The sequence below is a fragment of the Micromesistius poutassou genome, assembly GCF_964030765.1.
Source record: "Micromesistius poutassou genome assembly, chromosome: 12".
Lineage (NCBI taxonomy): Eukaryota > Metazoa > Chordata > Actinopteri > Gadiformes > Gadidae > Micromesistius > Micromesistius poutassou.
Window position 1 is genome coordinate 11,044,025 of NC_140282.1, and position 23,243 is coordinate 11,067,267.

At 43.3% G+C, this 23,243-nt stretch overlaps 1 protein-coding gene across 1 annotated transcript; it reads left to right on the forward strand.

Moving 5' to 3' along the window:
• Window positions 1–424: 424 nt before the first annotated feature.
• Window positions 425–22,834, forward strand: abhd17c (abhydrolase domain containing 17C, depalmitoylase). The gene is made up of 3 exons (XM_084476514.1): window positions 425–1,265; window positions 12,360–12,539; window positions 20,059–22,834. The coding sequence occupies exons 1-3, from the start codon at window positions 781–783 to the stop codon at window positions 20,276–20,278; spliced, it is 885 nt and encodes a 294-aa protein (XP_084332640.1). The 5' UTR covers window positions 425–780; the 3' UTR covers window positions 20,279–22,834.
• The last annotated feature ends 409 nt before the right edge of the window (window positions 22,835–23,243 follow it).

Genomic DNA, 23,243 nt, shown 5'->3' on the forward strand with positions numbered 1-23,243 from the left:
ACAATTAAAATAATATATTTAAAATATATTTATTATTATTATTATTGTTATTATTATTGTTTTATTATTATACCGACTGAGACGATCAGGAAATACTATATATTTAGATTTAGCAAATACTGCTATTCATTATTATGATGATGATGATGATGATGATGATGATGATGATGCTGTTGAGGATTCCTATACTATTAGTAGTAGTACGATGAAGACACACAGTGGGTGGAGAAGAAAATATTAATTTTAAATAAACGATATAAAATAGCACTACACGAATTATTTTTTTATCGTTGATATTATAATAATGTTTGTTTTGGCAACATCAGTAAATATTAATGTGGATTTAACCATGCTATCTGAGCGCAACAGGATGTCCGGTTTGCCCGGAAGTGCTACATTTGGCTTAGTCTTAAGATATGGCCGCTTACATTGTGTTGCTACCAAACCTGTTCGCTTAGCAAAAAACACTTTATGGATGTATTACGAGTCGTCAAAAATTGCTTGCCCGCAACATATTGATGTGTCCAGTATTGCAGCGAACCTTTGACGGCGCGTAACCGCTCGGAGATACAGATGAAGCCGGAGTTTTAACAGTCTGCAGCCGGCTAGCGTGTTAGCCACCTACCAACCCTGCGCTGCCTGAAGACCCTGCCTGCAGTAATCCTCCTAACAGCCTCTTAACCACCACCACACGTACGGGCATACGGTACCTCACCAAGGCTTGCTTGCTCTGCTGCTAACCCAACCCAAACCCAGTGTCTCTGGTCCCCCGGAGCCTCGATGCCCGAGCAAGGCCCCAGGATGAATGTGTTTTCTCTTGGCGAGCTTTGCTGGCTCTTCTGCTGCCCGCCTTGCCCCAGCCGCATCGCCGCCAAGCTGGCCTTCCTGCCCCCGGAGCCCACCTACTCGGTGCACACCGACCCGCAGGGGGCCTCCAGCCTGCACCTCACAGAACGGGCGGACTGGCAGTACTCCCAACGCGAGCTGGACGCCGTGGAGGTGTTCAACACGAGGAGTAGCCGGGGCAACAGGGTGGGCTGCATGTTTGTGCGCTGCGCCCCCAACAGCAGGTACACGCTGCTGTTCTCCCACGGCAACGCCGTGGACCTGGGGCAGATGTGCAGCTTCTACATCGGCCTGGGCTCCAGGATCAACTGCAACGTGTTCTCCTACGACTACTCGGGCTACGGGGTGAGCAGCGGCAAGCCGTCCGAGAAGAACCTCTATGCAGACATCGAGGCGGCGTGGCAGGTGCTGAGGAACAAGTGAGTGGGATGGGGTTGCTATGCACCTGATGATGATGCTGCTGCATCATCAGAGTTAAACTAGTGTTGTTTTTTTTAAGGCTAAATACATTGATCACTTACGAGAAGTGATCAATACACTGCTACGTATTTAGTTATTAGGCTACTTACACGTGTGTAATCACAAAATAAAGCAGTCTATGTAGGACACTATTAAAATCTGTTACAATTGTCGTCATGCCATTTAAATGACCTCATACAAAAGTAGCCAAACTAGGATGAGTCATTGGGTTGTAACAGTCGACTTCCTATCCTGAGATTGCTTTTCTAATCCCCATATGAGGCTGATAAAGTCATACATTTGATAACTGCCCACAGTATCTGATACTGTTTCAGTTACTAAATGGACCTAATGCTTTGCAGTTTGGAGATGAGGCATCAAGCTGTTGAATATTCTGAGATGGATAACTTTTTAATACTGTATTGTGTTCATTCATTAAATTTTCTGTAACTTATGACAATCATAGTTTGTTATTGCCATTTTTTTTTTTACCATATTACTCACATTTGGAACTTGAGTGTAAGCATTGAATGTTGCTTTGTTTGTTTTAGATCAGTGAATTCGATTTTTCTGCTGCATTACTGACAAGTCTGACGAGGATTGTTAAACCATTCTAATGTGTAGTTGCTCAAACTTCACCTGAATAATTGCTCTTTCCAAAATGTGACCACATTTTACATTCAATGTAATTGTATGAAATTCCAGTTAGGCCAGTCACCTTGTTTCCTCAAGTGAACCATGCAAGTGATTTTTTGTTTATCATTCATTACAATACTGCACTTTTTGACAGCGGCCTGATTTGGACAGTGAGTTCAAAGTTATTCTTGCCTGATGTGACTATTGAGTTGACGGTGCCATTGGGCACCCCTTATTGTTGAAGCCTGAATACTAGACGCCAGGCCATCCCTTTCTGGCCTTTCTGGGGAGCTTTACCTCTCTTTCTGGTTGTCTCTGTCTGATGGGCAATTCCTGTTTTCTCTTTTTGGCTTCTGGTTCAGCTCACTAGCTACCTCAGGCCTTTGCTGAGCTACTTGTTTTTTCTGCTGCCTGCTGTGGTGTCTATCGTGATGGTGGTTCTGCTAAAAGTTGATTGTTTTGGATAACCACTAGCTTTGCAAAACTATGTTGCTCATGCAGGTATGTGGGAAACACTGACTATTCTGCTGTGATCAGCCCAGGCAATGGATGCAGAAGTTTGCATAGGATAAAACAGCTTTAGAACTATTGCATACAGCTCAAGTATAACTGCTTATTGAACCTGAGTTTGAACTTTGTATTTGTTAAAATTAGCCCGCTCCAGCCAAAATGTCACCTGAATTGACGAGGATACTGGCCTGGACTAATTACTTGTTGGAGAAGCCCTTGCTATATTCTGGGCTAAATAAATCAAATATATATTATAATAAATAATATATTTAAGTTCAGGGTTCTCCCTTAATGCTAGCATAGTGGCCCTGGCCACCATGCAACATTTCAGAGCCAAGTAGGGCTGCCATGAAAATGTGTCAACAGCAACATTTTTAATGGATGTATCGTTTTTTTCCTTTCAAGGTAATGTTGCTAGGTACACACCCTGCCTCTGATTCATTAACATCTGAAAGGAGGAAGTAAACTTGTACCGCCACTTCCCGGACGCACCCTTTTTCTTCCATGATAATGCTAAATTATCAATTAAAAAACAAATTAAATAGTTGGACACATTTATTTTTTGTAAATGCCAGCAATTGTTTCCACAAATGTACATGTATTGAATGTCAGTTTAACGGTATATGTCATTTTTCCAGATTCAAATATCTAAAAAATTATGTTTTATATTTAGTTGAGTTGTGTACTTGCTAGCGGTGTAACAATGCACAAAAGTCACGATTCGGTACATACCTCTGTTTTTAAGTCACGGTTCGGTATGTTTTTCAGTACCACCGATTTTATTTTTATTAAACAATTGGATTTTGATTTGATTTATTAAATTGTATAAAACAAATGCCTAACACAATTGAAAATACATAAAATACAATTGAGGATAAAAACACAATCAAGTCCAGGACTTATTTCCATTGTGGTCCTCAACACAAAACATCAGGACAAGACAAGACACTCAGTGTCAGAGTGTCACAGTGTGTGATAATCAATAAAAACTTATAAAACAAAAATATTATAATTTTTTTTGGTACGTACCGATATGAAACGCGCATCGAACCGTTTGACCCGTACCGAAAAATTTCGGTACGAATGAGTATCGTTACACCCCAAGTACTTGCATTATCCCATTTGTTTCCAACAATGCTCAAACCCAGAAAAGGCTAATTTTATTCATGGTAATGGTATCAATTGGTATCCAGTAGCAAACAAATTTATTTATATTTTTAAATATTGATCTCGCTTACTACGAAGTGACAGCCACCAAGCTAATGCAGTGCGTTTCACACATGGATTTGTGTATTGTTCCAAGAGAAGGATACCATTGGAAGCCCCATCTCCTGGGCAGTTAAATGTCGTCAGACAGGGGGCTCATACCGGTGTTTGTGTCTTTAGTTCACCGTGTCATATCGCTGTTATTGGAGTGTGAATATCTGTTAAAGGTCTCATGACATGCCACCAGGTTTCCGCCATCTAGGCGGACACGCCCACCTATGATGTCATAACAGACAGTTTCTCAAAACGGCTTATAACGGCTAATCACACCACACCTGGTGGCATGTCATGGGACCTTTAAAGATTTGGCCGGTTTCTTAAGACCCCAGGTTAACGTCTTTGTCGTTGTTTACCGCACCTCCTCTCGCGGCATAACCGCGTTCTGAAATAGGGCAGTTGGCCATCAATTTACATCTATTATGTGGAGGTGTTTAGCAGCACCCCATAGTTGTGTCTATGTTTTGCCCAACCCAGGTAAGCATATACGAACTGCTCTGGCTGGGTGGCTTTCTCTAATTCGGCCCAAAATGGAACAAATCTACCTGTTTCAATTTGGTGTTGACACACTGCTTTGAGACTGAGGTGCGCATTTAAAAGAAAATATTCTTTATTGTTGCATGTCGTATACAAGACAGTAAATGTTTGTGTACTGGACTGTACCTCGTCCATGTTTTTGATTGAGTTGCTCTGGTTGAAAGCGTGCTCCAGTTACAGGGTTTAACACTGATGGACAGGGAACAGAACAAATGCCTTGGCATCTGCTGATAATGGTTAGGTGTATATTAAGTGTGTTTTAACCTTTACATCACATCCTAACGTTCCTGTCTGTGTTTGACGTTATAGGGACTTGATTTAAAAGGGGGAATAATGAAATGGGTGAGAAATCCCAGTGTTAATATTTTGTTTCTCACCAGTTGCCCAGAAGCAAAGCGTTCTCAGTAATTAAGTCTCTCTCTCTCTCTCTCTCTCTCTCTCTCTCTCTCTCTCTCTCTCTCTCTCTCTCTCTCTCTCTCTCTCTCTCTCTCTCTCTCTCTCTCTCTCTCTCTCTCTCTCTCTCTCTCTCTCTCTCTCTCTCTCTCTCTCTCTCTCTCTCTCTCTCTCTCTCTCTCTCGAGGAGCAATATACTCCTTGGAGTTAGTCTTTTGTTTTGGGACCTACCAGCCAGGGCATTTCCACCTCCCTTCCCCTGGCATAATATTAGCATAAGTACCCGGTCTCTGCCGCTTCAACAGCCACATATGGCTTGGAGCAGCGAAGGGAAAGATTCAGTTTCACAAGGCTATCTTGGGATTCTTTGCAAGCAGTTGCCAGTTGGAAGCAGTTTTGTCTGAAATCTTCAGTCTCGAACGCGGTAAATGAACTACCCTCAACTTCTACTGGAATGTGTGAAGTAGGATGTTGCAGCTATTTCCTTGGTCAGGCTATTTGTGAAAACTGGCAATGTGCCATTTTTATTTAAATTAAAAAGGATAAATTCTCTCAATGTGCTCCTTGCACAAGTGATTTCTTATTTGCATATGCAAGCAATATGTTCGCACTGTACAGCCCTGCCAAGCACGTACCTATGCCATAGGTATAATTCACCTTTTAGGGACCACTTTAGTAGCTTCTGATGGTTCGAGGATGGCTTCACAGACTAGATCAAGCGTCTCAGAAACGGGTAACCTTCGACCGGTTTTTCATACAACCCGTCTCTAGACAGTGTACAGATAATGGTGTGAAAAACAAAAATGGATGTTAATGAGACATCTTTAACAACCTCCCTCGTTAACAAGGTGTTGTTAATGAGAGGGCTGAGGGCCAAACATGGTTGCAGCAAGGCCACTCAAATGTCCTTTTTTCAGTCGCAACAGCAGCTGTAATGAAGTGGGAAGTGCAGACACTCACACGTATGATGATGATAAACCTGCGCAGTGACTATTGCTGCTGACCACTTTATTTATGGCCGCCTGCAATTGATTAACGACCCTCAAGAAGATGTGTCCTTGCAAACCAGCACCCCAAACCAACTCCCAAAGACAACGGGACGGGACAGTGCACTACAAGGGGCTTCACAATCCCCTTATAGCCATTATATCATTTTTTCTATTCGCTCTATTTAATCCATCTCATTTCGCATTCAAACAGCCAGCTGACATACTTTACTGCCGGAAATAATAAAATAAAAAATGTGAGATTAACATTAGGAAGGATCATTTATAATTGGTATCAAAGACCGAAAGTGTACGGTGGCCTGTGGAGAACTACTCCACTTTCCTCGGCTTCTGCTGTCTGTACAGAAAGTGCTCCGGGTTTAGATGTTTTTTGCCTACCTACCAGGTTGACCCCAAGAGATTCCCCCTGTTCCTTTTGTTGCTGATGACGCCTTAAAATAAATGTTAGGTCTTACTATAGCAGAACAAAAAATACGTTTTGTCTGTTTCTAATTTTTCTCCCGCATTGCCTCAGGGATAATTTGAGGGGTTTTACCGATGGGCATTCACACAGTCTCTTATTCAGAATGGTTTCTTTCCTTTTTGAATGGGCAAGATATCGTGATGGCTAGGAGCTCCCAGCTGGAAGGATCTGTGTTCCATCCCTGATGTCTGACACCTATCTATAGACAATCAGGAGGAACTCTCCTTCAAGGATATCTCCAGTACCTGTACGACCTCTCCCGATTAACGTGTAGTTTTATTTACGGTTACCTTGGATAAGAAATGCAACATTAATTAATAGAAAATGTGAACTCAATAGTCACGGGTAATGTTCAGCCTTTGGTCTAATTAAACTTTGGTTATCGTAACCATCTTGTCAAAGTGTGGTTAATATAGAGGCTTCTGATTGTGTCAAACAGACCTGGATCTTTTTTCATTCCATGCATTCCGTTTCATATTTAATTTGACAGATGCTCTACATACATCTCCTCCCATCGAGCATCAAGAATAACCCTTTTTAATATCTAACCGATGCACTAGAAAGCTGCTTTCCCAACCGTGAAAACCATGTTAATCATTCCGCTCTTTTTACGGGGGTCTGTGCCTGTGGAGAAGGTTTATGTTTATTCAATATATTTTTTAATTACATTTGGTGGAAAATCATTAAGGCAGTGCCCTTAAACACTCATTTGATTGCCAAGCAGTAGGAACTCAACTCATTACTCTGCCTTGGAGGTTTCCTCTAGAAACCCATGTTTGCACGACCAAAGCAGCAGTCACTTCACTGATAGATTGCTGTGTGCAAACGACTGTCTTTTTCGGTTCATTTTTCAGTGCCATAACAAGGATTTGTCGGTGACGCATTTGTATAGTTATTCAAATTATATCTAACACGGCGTAACGTCTTAGATCGTACTATCGTGACCTGATCCTTTGTAATGGTGTGTTCGTTGCTAAACAAAGCATTGTGCGCAAACTCGGTTGACCTTCATCAGGCATCAAAAATGGAAAACAAATGGCATTAACTCACTTAACATAACCAACACACACTACAATTATTTGGAAAGAGAAATATCAGCAGAGCATAGCTCAAATTGGGACATCAATACAAATGTGACACGGTATTCATACCAATGAATTAATTAGCCTGTGGCTTTAGAGTGTTCGAGAACATTGTGCTCATGATTTCTTATTCCTTCATATAGCCGAGAACACAGGGTTAGCTGAATTTAAATGTCACCGTAGAAGCTCAGCGCTAGGACCAGGAGGTGAATTTGGGGCCACTTCATCACATCGATTGACTGTCACCGCTCGTCCTGTCTGATAAAGCGAACAGTGAGCCTCGGTTTAACTAACCCCGAGACAATCTCCACTTCAATCTCCATCCTTTTGAGAGATTACACAATTAGGCATGCTGTCATCATGGATGGAGATCAGATCATCCACCCGGTGCCTATTCCATCACGGGAAGCCCCTGGCGCCGCACAGGCACAGGTGCACTGTGGACGAGGTCATTGCTCATATTCACTTTGCATGCCCGGAATACAATTAAAAGTTTGCCCAGTTTGTGCGATGTCTGCCTAATTGAGGCCCAGCATTTATGCTAATGGTAATCTTTTGCCACTTGGCTTTGTACAGACTTAATTACATTTTAGGAAATTATGAATTGGCAAATGGCTCAGCTTTATCAATCAAATTGAATTAATTTGCCACCCCTCTAATGCCCCTATAGAGCAGGACGCAATGACAATAAAGTCACATACAGGAGGGATTTGGTTATTACCGGAAATAATTGGGAGAATGGGGCATACTAATCTGACATGCAAAACTCTCTTGTCTGCTATGACCAGTTATAATCCTATCCAGCTGTAGCACTTTCATTGGCGGGGGGATGGCTGTTCTGGAGCAGAATACCACATCAGTCATCCCCAAGTCCTGGACTTGTGTACAGGCATGATAATTCTTATTTAGAGACTTCTCTTAATCTTGTGCGTTTGGTGGTTTCCAACTCATTTATCATTGTTTTTAACGGCCTCCTCTTCAGAACAAGTGCAAAGGTCAGGTCCCAATGTTATAGAGCCTCTGTCCAGTTGAACTCTGTCCTAGGTGTTTGTTGTTGTGAATAAATCAATTCCCTTTTTATCCAATGCGGCTGTGTTGAAATGTAAAACCAATGACCAATGCTCATGAGATCATCACACCATGACCTCAACCGATGAAAAGAATGGCAGACTGGGAATAAGCTACATGTTCAGCCTCTATATCAAATATTTCATAGCCCTGCAGTCTTTTATGGGCTAAATGAAATGAATAAAATTATTAGTCAATGGTAGTCAAATGTAACATTGACCTGGAGACAAATCTCCTGCCAAAATATAAAAGGCGTGTATTCAAAAAAATAGACAAAGTGGCCGAAGGTTCGCTTAACAGCAGACCTGTGTTTTTACTGAAGGATTCATAACACCTAATTTGTTATCATTTCCTTGAGCCAGTACCGATCATTCAATTGCCAAAGGAAACTGTCCTCCGTGTCAAGTCTGGTTGACACTGAACACAGGTTCTTTGCCAATTCAATTTGATTGATTTTCCACACCTGCAAGACAAACACATCCTATATTACCTGTGTTTGAAGTTGGCTCTACAGTGACTCTGCGGTTTGGGCATGCTTGTCATGGCGCTCCAACAATATTTCCAAGGAGGCTCGCCATGGGATGTTTGGACAGGCTGCTTCACGCTGGTCAGAGTTTGCATTCGGAAACAAGGCAGTCCTCTCGCAATGTGTCTCGCCCTTGCTTTCTCTCGATTTTTCTCTCTCTCCCTCTCAGTAGCTTTCCATTCACAGTCACAAGTGTTTTCACTGAGCTCTATTTCTTTTTCCACGCATTTGAAATAACGTCACTCCGGCAGCAGGTTTTCAAGCTTGGCTCCTAGATTAATCCAGGGCAAGGAAATTGCCCTGTTTTGTACAAATTGAACATGTTTTATTTCAGACTCTGAGCTAAATTGCTGGTGTGTGTATTTGATTTTCACCATCATTATGGAGTTTAATATTCTTTGAACCTTCCTTTTTGAACTCATTGCCCAGTTACACTCATGCACTCAATTTTTAGGACAATTTTCATTTATTTTCCGGAGCAAAAGGGGGTGAGTCATCCATCAAGGACACACAGGTAGATTATGTACATTGGAGTTGAACACAGAACTTTTCGGCTTAGAGTCAAACACCCTAACCACTGGACTATCCTGATATAAAATAAAGCGGGTTAAATAAATTGTGGTTGACTCTGTAAAAAGATTCTATATTTGCTTTTTGGTTTCGGAGGGGGGACGAAAACGACATGGCCTGGCCGTTCTAAAGTGGAAGGCTTAACCACCAGATCGCATGGCCAGACCATGGAAACGTGCCCCACATGTAAACACACTCTGCTATCCGGCAGAAAAAAAGGGCTGCAACTGAACTCTGGGTGCCGTTATTAAAGCACAGCCAGCTCCTGGCTCAATGAAAATACAAGAAACCCCCACTTCCTCCAGCTGAGTCTGCAGTGAAACCAGCAGATTCATCAGGTTTTTTTTACTGTTTCCCACTTTCCATTTTACATTCTTTGTTTCTTCTGAACTCTGTTCCATTTCTTTCACCTTTTGGTCTTATCTGTGTAGCCTGACAAAAAAGATTTCCCAAAGCAGCTGGGATGGGTATGTAATGAGTGAATGTGTCCAGTTGAACTTGATTAACATTAATTGCTGTCAGGTATGAAGTAGTAATTAAGAGAAAAATAAAATGGAGGGAGAGAAAGAATTGATTTTCTGCATTGCAATTCAAAACATGGAGCAATATCTGTATGCCAAATGAACACCAGTAGCTTAATGAACACGGCCATAATTTCGACTGCTAGCAAAGTAACATTCATGGCCATTACTATGTGCAATACATCTCAAATGAAAGAAACTGGTAACCACCCCAGAGTAGATGGTCATTAGTATGTTTTAAGGTCTGTTTGGCCCAGTTTATGTAACAGATATGAGACATTTGGTTTGGTTGTGTAGGTAACCTTTTGGGTCCATCTGTGTGCATGTAGGTCGGGGTGCATCTAGGTCCTTCTGTGCGGAGGTTGTATCTAACCTAGTTGATGGAGTGCCCAGCAGGGACCTTTTTAATATCTGCTTCTGCCATCCTCTGTAATGGCCCGTCCATTTCCACAAGGTCCGTCATTACACTTGAGTGCTCTCTGCTCTGCCTGCAGTCACATTTTGTATTGCCAGGTATAGTCAGGGAACCTTGACTATAGCTCCATTACAGTAAATCAAATTACAGAAAACATTGGCACTCATTTTGCAACAATTGTACATTTCCTGGGAAATGGTTGCCATTTAATTTAGCCATGAAGTTACTTTGGGCCGTTGAAGTAATGCCGGTCCTTTCAGCCCTCTTTAGGATTTGCTCTTCTGATGGATTTTCATGTAGCCCGAAGGTTGCCTTGAAATAACTGGCACTATTCAAATGGGTTGTCACTTAAGAAATTGACATGGGGCTGGCTTAAACCGGTCTTTTCTCTCAGGCCTCTGTGTTCTATCCGTTCTTTCAAGTGACTATTTTGTTGTTTTCTTTGTGTTATGGTCTGTGGCCTTGCAATCCTGCTACTAACTCCACGTCGCCATACGGGAGCACTCTGTTCTGCCAGATAATTAACTTGCGTTTGTTTTATGTACTGCCCGTAAAAGATAAAAAAGGTGGAGGTTTGATTGCCAAACGACAAGCTTGCTGCCAGCAGGTTATCTACAACTCGGCTGTTCGTAGTAGCAGCCCATCTGACGAAACTCCCATGCTAATCAATCTCAACCACAATTGAGCAGATTTTGATTCGATCCAATGCATACCGACAATCGGCTTTTAAACATGGGCCCGCATTGAATACATCAACTCAGGAGTGGATGAAGGGAATGACCTAAGATCAGCACAATATCATAGACGTGAGAGGCTCTCAGAGTTAAGTTTCTACACCTTGCGAGTGTCAGCCAAAGGTACATTCCGTCCTGCAGCTCCCAACACCTCTCTAAGCTCTTTCCTAACGTCGTTTCCTGCTGGGTTTCTGCTTTGTGTCAGATTTACTACCTCTTCACCTAGTGTCAGGCTATACCCTGTCGTGTGTGTGTGTGTGTGTGTGTGTGTGTGTGTGTGTGTGTGTGTGTGTGTGTGTGTGCTCTATTATCCCCATTCACTCTCTTCTTCTGCTCCTCCATCCCTCTTAGCAGGCTTTTATAGTGCACGGGTGACTGCTGAGATCTTTTGTGTTGGTGTCTAAAAGTCAAGAGTCGGCCAGCTGTCACAGCCGGACATTTCATCATGCGCCCTTCAAATAAGGAATGGGGGTTCGGGGGGGTTAAGTTTGCATGCTGCACAGGGACTATGAGCCCCGTAGGCCCCCCCCCCCCCCTTTCCCTGCAGCCCTGCCCCACCTGCCTTCCCTCCGGTCTGACAGTTTTATAAATGTCGGTGATCTCTTACCATGGAGCAATTTGATGGGGCTGAGATTGGAGACATGCCTTGAGCCGGCCCATATGCAGCATCAGACGCCCATATTGACATAGCTCTCTGTCTGCCGCGACACCTCGTGGTGCTGAAGGGCTCGAGGAGCGGCGCTCCATCTGACACACAGACCATAAATAATGGACGTCTCCCCCCCCCCCCCCCCCCCCCACTTTCTGTCCTTTTCTGATTCCGTCCGGCTCTCTTGCCGTCCTCGGCCTGGTTTCACTCCCCCTCTCGCTGTCTTTTGTTTGCCTTTCATATTGCCCATCGTCCCAGTGATGTAATATCTTAATCAAAATGTGTTTCCCCCCCCCCCAGTTAGATTATTAAGATATTACATCATTAATCATGGGTCTAATCCTAGGGTCATACATCTCACCTTTGTGGCGCCAGCCCTACTGGAAAGATCCCACTCATTGTTTTATTGTTTTTAATCCATAGTCAGTGTTTACAAAATGTTCTTTGAAGAACCTCATTGTTTAGAGAACTGAGGAGGGATTGTGTCCATCCTGTGGAGCCATGGCGTGCAAACGACTTCCACACAGTGGAACATCGTGCCCGACAGTGTGTCTCTCCTCAAGACCTTTCCCCAATTTGGGTTTACAGTGTACCTTCCTGCACAATCTGCCCTTTTTAGTGATCCTAATTAACCCATCCACTCCCTTCCCCCCCCCCCCCCCCCCCCCCCTCCTCTCCAGGTATGGCGTGACCCCAGAGAACATCATCCTGTATGGGCAGAGCATCGGCACCGTGCCCACCGTGGACCTGGCGGCGCGCTACGAGGTGGCCGCCGTCATCCTGCACTCCCCGCTCATGTCCGGCCTGCGGGTGGCCTTCCCCGACACGCGCAAAACCTACTGCTTCGATGCCTTCCCCAGGTAAGGACTCGTGAACTCCCACACCGGGAGGTAGGGACAGTCTTCCAAGTTGAACAGAGGGGTTTTCGCATGGTTTTGACACTAGGGCAGCTGTTTTACCACCATGTCGGAGTGGGATCAGCCCTTATGAGCGCTTTGAAAATCTGGCCTGCACGGTAGGGGTGTAATGATACTTAACTTATACTTACTTATTAACGATACACTTATTTGTACCTAAATTTTCGATGCACATTTAATCTCGGTACATACCGAATAAAGTTTTTATTTATTGTCACACACTCTGTGAGTGTCTTGTCTTGTCCTGATGTTTTGTGTTGAGGACCACAATGGAAGTCCTGGACTTTATTGTGTTGTTATCCTCAATTGTATTTGAGGTCTTTTCATTTGTGTTAGGCATTTGTTTGATACAATTTAATAAATCAAATCAAAATCCAATTGTTTAATAAAAATAAAATAATAACTGCTGTACCGAAAAACATACCGAACCGTGACTTAAAAACTGAGGTACGTACCGAATATCTTCACACCCCTACTGCACGGTGACAGTGGCATCACAAGTAGAGCTGCAACATTTATAGATTTTGATGGTATGATTATAGTCTAAGGAAAAACCCTGTATTGACGGTTTGATTGTTTATGAGTATTACACATGGATTTATTTCACACTCAAATGTAGAAAATCACATTATTTTTTTTATTCAAGTATTTTTTTATTGGAGGTTCGATTGTATTTTTTCTACACAATATTTCAACATTTTTATTTCAACATTTAACATTAATTTTGTTTGTGTTTGTTTTAGTTAAAATTAAAGAATGGAATTGAGATCATGTCTTATGCAGGTGTTATTAATCACTGCACATATAGGGGTAGGGCTTCCAACTACAGGGATTATAAACGAAATGCAACAGACATTTACATAGATAGTCTGGCGTTATAATTGGTTTGCCTCAGGTGTACTGTGGAGTGGGTAAAACTGTTTTTATTGGCAGGCTAGCAGTTCCCAGCGACTTTCGCTAGCCTAGCACCGGCGACCTCTGCAACTAGAAAGACTGAATGAAACATGTTGAAAATGGTCTCCAATGATAAATACACTGGCTCACTTGGAAATGAGGTCTGATGTCCAAAATTCCGAACTACCCATTTAATTAGATCCAAAAGTGTAGTGCTGGAAGTCTACAATGTCTATAACAGTCGGCACTACAAGATAACGTTTATTTGCACTGTGGGGTGCGAATATAGTTAAAAGCCCGAACATGCTTGTCCCTTCATGTTATCAAAATCATCTTATATTCACTTCCCACAGTGCAGTTGTATCGCAACAGTTTCCTTTTGGATACCAACTTCCTGCGGGAGAGTGATAGCCTAATTTTAGTTATTAAACAGCGGAACCACCTCAAAAATTAACATCCCCAAAACACACCCCCTTATCATAATCCCCCTAATCGGCAAACAGCCATTCGCTACACTATTTTACACTAGGATTAAAAAGTAAATCTCCAGTATAATTGAATCCTCTAAATACATTGGATATTTTGGTCAAAGGACAGTCTAAGCGTGTCTTCACAAGGCTATTTAGGTGGAATAATCCATCTTTTTCATCTGCCTGATTATATAAGAATCTGCCGATTATTCCCATCAGTCTGATTTTGGCATTTTTTATTTGCTACGAGTCTGGTGTAAAAGCACCTTTTAGCCACAACTTTTTAACAGATTTGATATCCGTCGTCTTGAACAACCCCCTGGTCAATCTTTGGCTGGAAATACTCCCACACACGGCAACAGGCGCTTTTTGGGCAGATGCAAAGCTTCAATGCTCGATTTCTCCCCCCCCCAATAATGAATCTTGCTCTTGACAGCAGGTGCCGCCTGCGATACAAGCTGCTGCTTCGCTGTTGAAACTTAATTTTTGTTCTGTCTTCAGTCTGCATGTTGGCCGGCAATTTTCTGTTTGCTTAATTTTCCTCACAGTGCAACCATTGCCCAATATTTTGCGAATGAGACCAGAAACTTGTTGTTGCTAAGCCTTTACCGTTATGAAACCGTGACGTTTTAATAGCGCGTGTTGAATGTGAAACTAGTCTATCGCTGCATCTCTAATCACTAGCCTCTACCTAGATGTATGCTGGATAGATCAGCCTAACAGCAGTTGGCTGACAAGTCAACAACAGTTGACTTGTGGTAGGCTTATCTATCTAGGTGGACAGATAAACCTGTGATGTAAATGTCACAGGAAGGGGGGGATTTTTAAATGGCTAGGACAAATTTGCAACTGGTGGTGAAATTAGGGGCCCTTTAATCTATGGTTGTGTAGTCGTAGAGGTTTTGGTGGTTGACTCCAAACCAAAAGGTTCTGTTTGCCCATGGTCTACTTTTATGCCTCTATCTAATCCATAGGTTACCTTAACCCTACCCCCCGTCATTTTAGATCTAAGCTGCCTGCTGAATGACTACATTTGTAAAAAATAAATGTAATGGTAATTCATGTGCATTCAAACCAGTGCCATGTGGTTTGAAGACTTTGATCGCAGGGTCATATGCACACTCACAATTTCCCACCTAGAGGCCTTTTAAGATCCCCCAGCTCGTCAAGCTAGTCCAACCATGTCAAATTAAGTCTTCCGAGGCAGGGCGATGCCTCCGAAACTGTCCTCTACGTGTCTTCATACACGATGCATATGTTTTCATGCATATAAAGAGATATAGATGGATAGTTTGGTGTCTGATACGTTTGTTATCAAGAAAATCTTTACCCGCATATTGAACCCGACTTTCTACTGGCACCCCGGCAGCTCTTTCAACCTAACAGTTTTGAAAAGAGGCGTCTACGGTTGGCAGGGATGTGTGAGTCTTATTTTTGGTGGCAAATTGGGAGTATTTTTGTTTCTACACTGACGCTAAATTTATATTTTCCTGTAGGCTCACATGCGTACGTCTTTTTAATTATTCAACAGTAAATAACCTTTAAAATATTCAGCCCAACACCTATTCTTGACAACTTGATTTATTTTCAATAATATGGCTTGTAGTTCGCAACATCATATCGCAATGACGGCTGCCATTTTGGGAACAAAGTAGCATTGCAACCTTACGTAATATGGTTGTAGTAATTATTTTATCTGTACTGACGAGACGTTGTTGTGTTTGGAAATGTCCTCATGTGAGACACAGCAAAACAAAGTTTTCATTAGCCTACATAACGGCTATATTTATCTTGATTTTAGGGTTTTACAGAACTACAATCCTCTCGAGTCCTCCCGACACTGTAGTATCGCTTCCAAAGAATCTACCGATGCATTGTGTTGTGCGAGCCCTATCGGTGATCCTACAGACTCCCTGATCTAAATCTTCTAGGACCAAAGCATTGTTTCACAGGTTGCACCTGGAGGGGCCGTAGGTCTTCTGCAGGCAATTAGCCGGCATCGGAGTAAAAAAAGCGACCAGTGAACGACTCCAATCATGGCCTCCTCTCTTTCTGATGAATACCAGGCAGGAGGTGCACCGCGGGCGTAGAATAATTAGAGGAGAAGGGGGAGGTGAGGTGCAACAGCTTCTATCAAAAGTCGGCAGAGCCGAGATGATGGCCCCAGGTGGACGAGACGCACACTGAGCAAGAGAGGGCTGTTGGCGTGGGGCTATTCTTCACAAGTCATCACGTTTTGGTGATTACATTGTAGTTGTGCTGAAGCCCGATGGGAGATCCCAGCAAGGCCCTTGTTTGCTCCCTAACTATCGCCCGCTCTCGGTCTCTCGCTCTCAGTACCGCTCTCTCTCCGTCTATGGGCAGGTTTTTTTAATGAACCACAACCCGACTTCAAAATGGTCAGCCCTACCCCAGAACCCCACCACGACCTTTCCTTGGTTCACAATCCCTTTCAGAAGGCCTCTAGGCTTCAAGCGTCGGTCGAGTTTGATATAAAATGGAAACGACAGCCACAGGACAGGTGTCCGCTGATCAACATACAGGCTGAGAATGTTTCAGATCAAGACTAAGACTATACTTAAACAATCCTTTGCTTGAATTTAGCCAGAAGTAAAAAGGGAACATTAATGGCTTGACGAAAAATCTATATTAATATATATTGTGATTTTTTTTCTTTATTTATTTTTTTTATATATCTTCGATATACATTGAACAGCATCGATCACTGAGTCGGTGCATCACCCTGCTTCAGTGCAATACGTTCAAACAGAACGCAATAGGCTACGTGAGTGCTTGAGGACTTACAGCGCCTCACAAACAAACTGAGAAATCCTGATATGGAAGTTCCGGTACTGTCTGTAGTCTGTTACCCATCGTAAAGTACAGAAAAACTAACGGCGACCTCTGGGTTCACATTTTACGGACAGCCCAGCCCTAATGCTGGCCGAACTTCTGAATTTGTCAGCCTTTTATATTCAGCCATTACCCCATACAAATATAAATTGAAGCAATATAAAAATAACCAGTGCAATTACGTACTGTATAACTAATGATATTATACCCATAAGCAGGGCTTCAAGTAGCTAATGAGTGTCATGGATGCCAAGTACACACTGCGAAAATATTTTTCTCGAACATCACTCCCTCAGCTCTACTCTCACATATTTATTATATTAAGTTTAGTATACTACCTCTAAAATGTGAGACGTTTTAAACTATTTGAGGTGATCAGAATCAGAGCAGTTGTTTACATTATTTTATTCAGTGTTTATTCAGTTTATTGTAAAGCCACGTTGGTTCTGATGAATGTTGTCCACCTATTGGTGGTGGTGGTGATAATAAATAATTGTATGTTATACAAAAGAGTAACCTTCTGGTTTCTTTAGGGTTCTGATCGAAGTAGAATGCTCTTAAAACTGTAAATTGAGCAATATTATTAAATACCTATTTTGATAATTTATATTAATTGATCAATCAATATAAAAAACATATTTAGATATAATTTCTGGCCATATTGTCTAGCCCTGGGAACATTTTATGTTATCCTTGTTCTATTTTGACACCACAATTATTTATTATTAAATTATAAAGCAAATGACCGTCCAAACGAACAAAAGGTTATTCAATGAAAACATCCACAAAATTGTGATGGATAAAAAAAAACAAGCAAATATGAAAAAAAACAATTATAGTCATCCTGCTGTTTTTAAAATTGCCGGTACGTGCAGTGAACAGCTCCCATCTCAGATGTGCCATCACCGTTTCTGAGGGAAAGAATTGGCTAAATGTTTGAAATAAACATATTTATTTCCATGTCTGACACTATTGGTTTTTGAGTGCTACTTAAAATGAAATTGAGGACACTTTCAAACATATTGCCATAGTTAAAATCTTTGTGTTTGGTCCGAAACTAAGTCGATCTGTTTGTAGAGGTTAGGACTCGGCTACAACCACACCATGGGCTGTTCATGCTTGGGTGTTTGTACTTTTTCGTGCTGTATATGTATAATCGTGGAAGAGGTGCGAGCCTATGTCGAAGACATGACCCTTCATCCCCTGGTAGTTTTAAGCCTGTGACACCTGGGTGCCCCAGCCCTTTTAGCAGCTCTCGGGATCACAGCTGTTGAGGTGGCTTATCGTCGTCATCCCGGGCTTAGGGAGGAAATATCACGCCACCCTAGTGGCTCGTCTGGGTGTGAGTGAATTGTAAATGAACGGTCAGACGGTGTTCATTTTTAATGAGTCGCCTGCCTCTGTAGGATATCCTAGCCTGCACTGCGGCATGGACTGGAATATTAACTGATAGTGCAAACAGGTGTGTGAATTTGACGAAAAGGTGAGGGAAGATAGTGGCTGTATGGCAGTGGTTTGTGCAGCCCCCGTAGGCCAGTAGAATGAAAGTTACCAGTGCCTCCACAAAGTGTGTGAAAGTGCATTCATGAGCTACATACATTTGGTTGTCTGCTGAAGTTGTGTGCGTGCGTGCGTGCGCATATATGTCCCTTTCCCGTTTTTGTATGTCCCCACTGCCCCCCCGAACAGGATAATAGTTTTATCCCATCTGGAAAGTAATTAGCCTGCAATGATTTCCCTGGCGCTAATCTTCCAGCTAACCTCCATCTGAATAGCGGGGGCAGCGGCGGTGCTCAACTCTCGCTACACTTAGTTATGGGCCGCCGCGATTAGCCAAACAATTAGCATGCAGAGCGGGGACCAAAGGATCACAGAGAAAAGAACGCGGGCTTCTCCCCACAGAGTCTGTTAGGGAGGCTTCATAGTCATTAAGCCCATTCAAAGCCGTGCGAGTACCCATTTCCTCTCCTATGTGTTTTGGACGTGAGGCCTTCACTCGCACCTTCAGTCTCCACATAGTCTGCGGTTAGATGGCTATCTGTTGAGCAGAACGGGTGGCTGTCTGTGGCAGCGGCTGGACAATGATGAGGTCTGGGGACTGTGGTTAATGGCTTCCTGGGTTTCTGTGTACAGCTGCCCTTGTTGTGAAAACGACACCGTGCGCTTTGTGCAAGCCACTGGCGGCAGATAACCGCGGCCATGTCCGAACCCTCCGTCTAACCCTTGAAAGGCACTCATTAAACAAGCCTGCCTGGAACACGAAATGGTGTCAATGTGGCCGCGTTTAACGGATTGGTGGACACAGAGGAATAATAGGCTTGTTAATGTCCTAAAATGCCCTTCAACTTTTGGTAAAGGGCGAGATTGTTTTTGCAATCGCTTATAAAGTTAATTTAAAGGACTCTACCTGTGTATTTTGTGACTTCAGAGACTGGCCGTCTTTTTTACAAAGCTGATGTGTACCTGATTGCTGAAATGGCATCTACAAGTCACCTAATTGTAAGAATTCTTAACTATACATTTAAATTTCATGTCTGCTTTGCCCTGATCGGATGCTCAATGCATATATCCCTCCTGCGGGGCACCAATGAGAAGCAACCAAATCCTTTCAAATTGTACAGCACTAGTATCGGGCTTGCTCATGTAGGTTTCGTGTGGCATGAAGGTCAACGGTCATATTTCGCTTACCACCAGCATCCTCAATCAAATGACAAAAACATCAACAATGTCTTTCCCCTCTTGCTCAAGTATTCCCCATCCGGCAGAAAACCCTTCGGTGCAAATTATGCCCTACATAGACATTGTCTCCCATAATGCATTGCAGCGGGTCCCAGAGCTTCTTGGGTGACCAATGACCCACCAAGGGTCAACTCTTTCCAAAGTGCTTTGTGTACTGCAAAATAGTTGCAGTCCATACATTTTGTGCCTTCAGGTTTGAAGTAAAGGTGTGTGTGTGTGTGTGTGTGTGTGTGTGTGTGTGTGTGTGTGTGTGTGTGTGTGTGTGTGGTGTAAACAATTGTGTGGCAATTAAAACCAGAATCCGACAGTGTCAGAAAGAGGGTGAGACCTATGCCCTAATGAATACTTTTCAACCAAGCACATTGTGTAGCCGGGTGTAATTTCGCTTGTTGGATAATATGCACCTAAACTAAAGATGCAATGTTACCGTATTGCAGATCGGTGGCACTTGTCGAGAGCCAGTCCTAACGCCCGGCCCTCCTCTCTCCCCTCCTCTCTCTGCCCAGCATCGACAAGGTGTCCAAGGTGGCGTCCCCGGTGCTGGTGATCCACGGCACGGAAGACGAGGTCATAGACTTCTCCCACGGCCTGGCCATGTACGAGCGCTGCCCCCGCGCCGTGGAGCCCCTCTGGGTGGAGGGCGCCGGCCACAACGACATCGAGCTCTACGCCCAGTACCTGGAGCGCCTCAAGCAGTTCATCACCGTCGAACTACCCGCCTCCTGAGGGCACCGGCACGCTGGCCGGTTGACTGGCTCGCCGACGATCGGTTGCCCGGACGGCTGGCCGGCTGGTTTAATTGGCCGGCCGGTTGGGTTGCTCGCTGACTGGCCCGACTGGCGCGGCCCGCACTGCATTTCACCACTATTAAGAGGCCTCTTTCTCCTCGTCTCCCTCCCCGTCATCCTTGTCTTCATCCCTTTTACGGCCGGCTGGTTTTTCGCGTGCGTGGAGCTTTTTTTCCTGATTCCCGGATGACCCCGGAATCGTTGTTGCACTCCTCTGCTTGATCCTCTGCTCCTGCCCCCCTGTCCCCGTCCCCCCATGACAAACACACACACATGCACCCAAACTAGGTGCTTATGAGGACCGTAACAAACATTTGCCAAGGACTCGAGTCCCTGCTTCAGTGTTTCTCAATCAGCTGCAGTGCTTGTCAGCCTTCCCCACTGCACTCCTACCTTGCACTGACCCAGCGCTCTGCCCCCCGCCTTTGTTGGTCCTCTCCTTCCCATTGGTCCTCTCCTCACCCTCCCATTGGTCCTCTCCTCACCCTCCCATTGGTCCTCTCCTCACCCTCCCATTGGTCCTCTCCTCACCCTCCCATTGGTCCTCTCTTCACCCTCCCATTAGTCCTCCCCTCTCTGTCACAGATGTCCTCACCCCTTCCTCCCACCTGTTCTCACCCCTCCTTTCCATTAGACCTCCCCTCTCTGCCCCACCGGTCCTCTCCTCTCCATCCCTTTAGACCTCACCCCTCCGTCTCACCCCTCCTTTCCATTAAACCTCCCCTCTCTGTCCCCCTGTGCTTCTCTGGGACCTCTGGGTCAGGCTTTAAATCTTGGGCAAGTTCACTTTGCTCTGACTGTTTCTTCATCTTCTCAAGCACACGTTTTTTTTATTTTGTTTTGTAACCTGCTGAATAATTTTGAAAATCCGAACCCCCATCGATGATGGAAGGTTTCGCATTATTTCATGTAATTTAGATTTTTTTATAATAGGTTTCCATTCAGGGTTGATTTAATAATTGCACTTTTAATGTGCTTGTCATTTCAGGTGGTTGTATTTTATTATTTTGTATATGTCAAGCATTTTCTTTTGTGTGTAATTTGCATTCCATATTTCTCTTAAGGGAAACGACTGAATTGTGATTTTTCTTGAGTTTTTCCAGCTCTAGTGTTCATCTGTGTGCAGAAACACGATGAGAACGATGCCCTTTCGGTACCTGCTCTAGAGTGGACTGAATCGTACTGTAACGTTGCGCCAGTCAGTATGGGTGCTGCGTTTTACCTGTGGTCACAGAGAGAAAGTTTTTTTTTTTTTTTTTTTTTTTTTTAACATGTAAGCACCTCCTCCCCTTTTCTCTCCCCGGTTCCTCCGTGAACTTGCTCCATTTGAAGATTGTTAGCTTTATGTGAAAGCGTGTTCAACACGCAGTCATTTCACACACTACAGACAAAACAAAGCCTTATGTCTATGGACATTTGTTGTTGTTGTTGTTGTTCCCATGAGCATAAGACGGCAGTAGTAAGTAATTTTGTTGTTCCGCGTTTGCCCCTCCTCTCGCGGTCTCTCGTTGTGGAGATGACCGGAAACCTGCTGCTATTCGTTTGGAGGATTCAGTCACTCACTGTGAAACACGCATTAATAAAACAACCAAGACTGTGATGTGTTGAGCTAACCGCTAAGGTACAAGCTAGTCTGGCCTCTCCTGGGCTCTCAACCCCCAGACCTCTTGCCTCCGCCAGGGACCGACTCCTTTAGGTGCTTCTAGGAGTTGCGAGCAATGCACTTGAATTTCCACCTCCACATAGCGCTGGATGATTTGGTTTTCCCTGAGCCCGGTTTGGTTTTCTGTTTTGTTTGACTAACATCCCGCTCTCTGACGGTATTGCCGTGTTCCCCTCTGATATGAATGAAGTAACGCTACCCTTAAACCACATGCATACATTTTCAAAGAAGGATTTTGTACTTGAAGGAGATTTGCAAAAACGACATTGTAATCGTCTTATGGATCTATGTATTGCTGTGAGGTTTGACACCCGTTTTGAAGACTTATTATTTTGTATTATTTGTTTTTTTTGTGGAAGGTGAGATTTTGATCATTGCCATCTCAGTCCACGATATGCTCTTTATTCGCTCCCGTTTTTAAAGGAAGACTTAAACCTCCCTGCTTTAGTTGTAATTATTGTTTTGATACTGACATTTTTATGAGGTTTTTCAGTATAAATGTGGATAGATTTTTTCACTGTCTTTGGAGCCAGTTTGTAAGATAACTAATGTAATGTTAAACTTTAAATATCTTCTTGACGTTCACGGCCTGATGACAAAGGGCCTGTCCTAGTCCATTTCATTTTAACACTGGAATTGTAATATGCAAATCAAATGCAGAAAAAAACCTAGTAGAGCCAGACTTTGGTAATAGTGTGTGAAGCAAAATGACTTAAAAAGCCTTAAATGTGCCGTTAAACAGATTAATGTCATTAGTGTGGCTGTTGGGAGAGAAAGCAACTCAATGGATGTTTTATCACTTACAATAGAATAAAGGATGCATGAATTATGTCTCTGTATTGTTGTTTTTCACTCTCCTTCCCTGGGCCTTGCAGAAGGGGATAAATATTCTGTTTTTCTTTAGGAACAAACGCTGGCATTTGTCAACATCTATGGGGAATTGGACACAAACGTTGCCGCAGAAATAAAGTTAAGATCTGAATGAGCATAAATCATGATAATGTATTTGAGGACCAGTTAAGTCACTCCCCCAGGAACGATGGAAGCATTGACTATGCATGCAAGCATTGCAAATGATTCTGTACAAATAAACTGTACCAAGTGTATTTATACACTTTTATATGGGTGTTATATATTGGCATAGTAAAGTCGTACATGCATTAGACCTGCACATCGATTGGGCTCTTATAATAAAAATGTTAAACATCTTTGAAATATATCACACTGTCACCATTTGTAC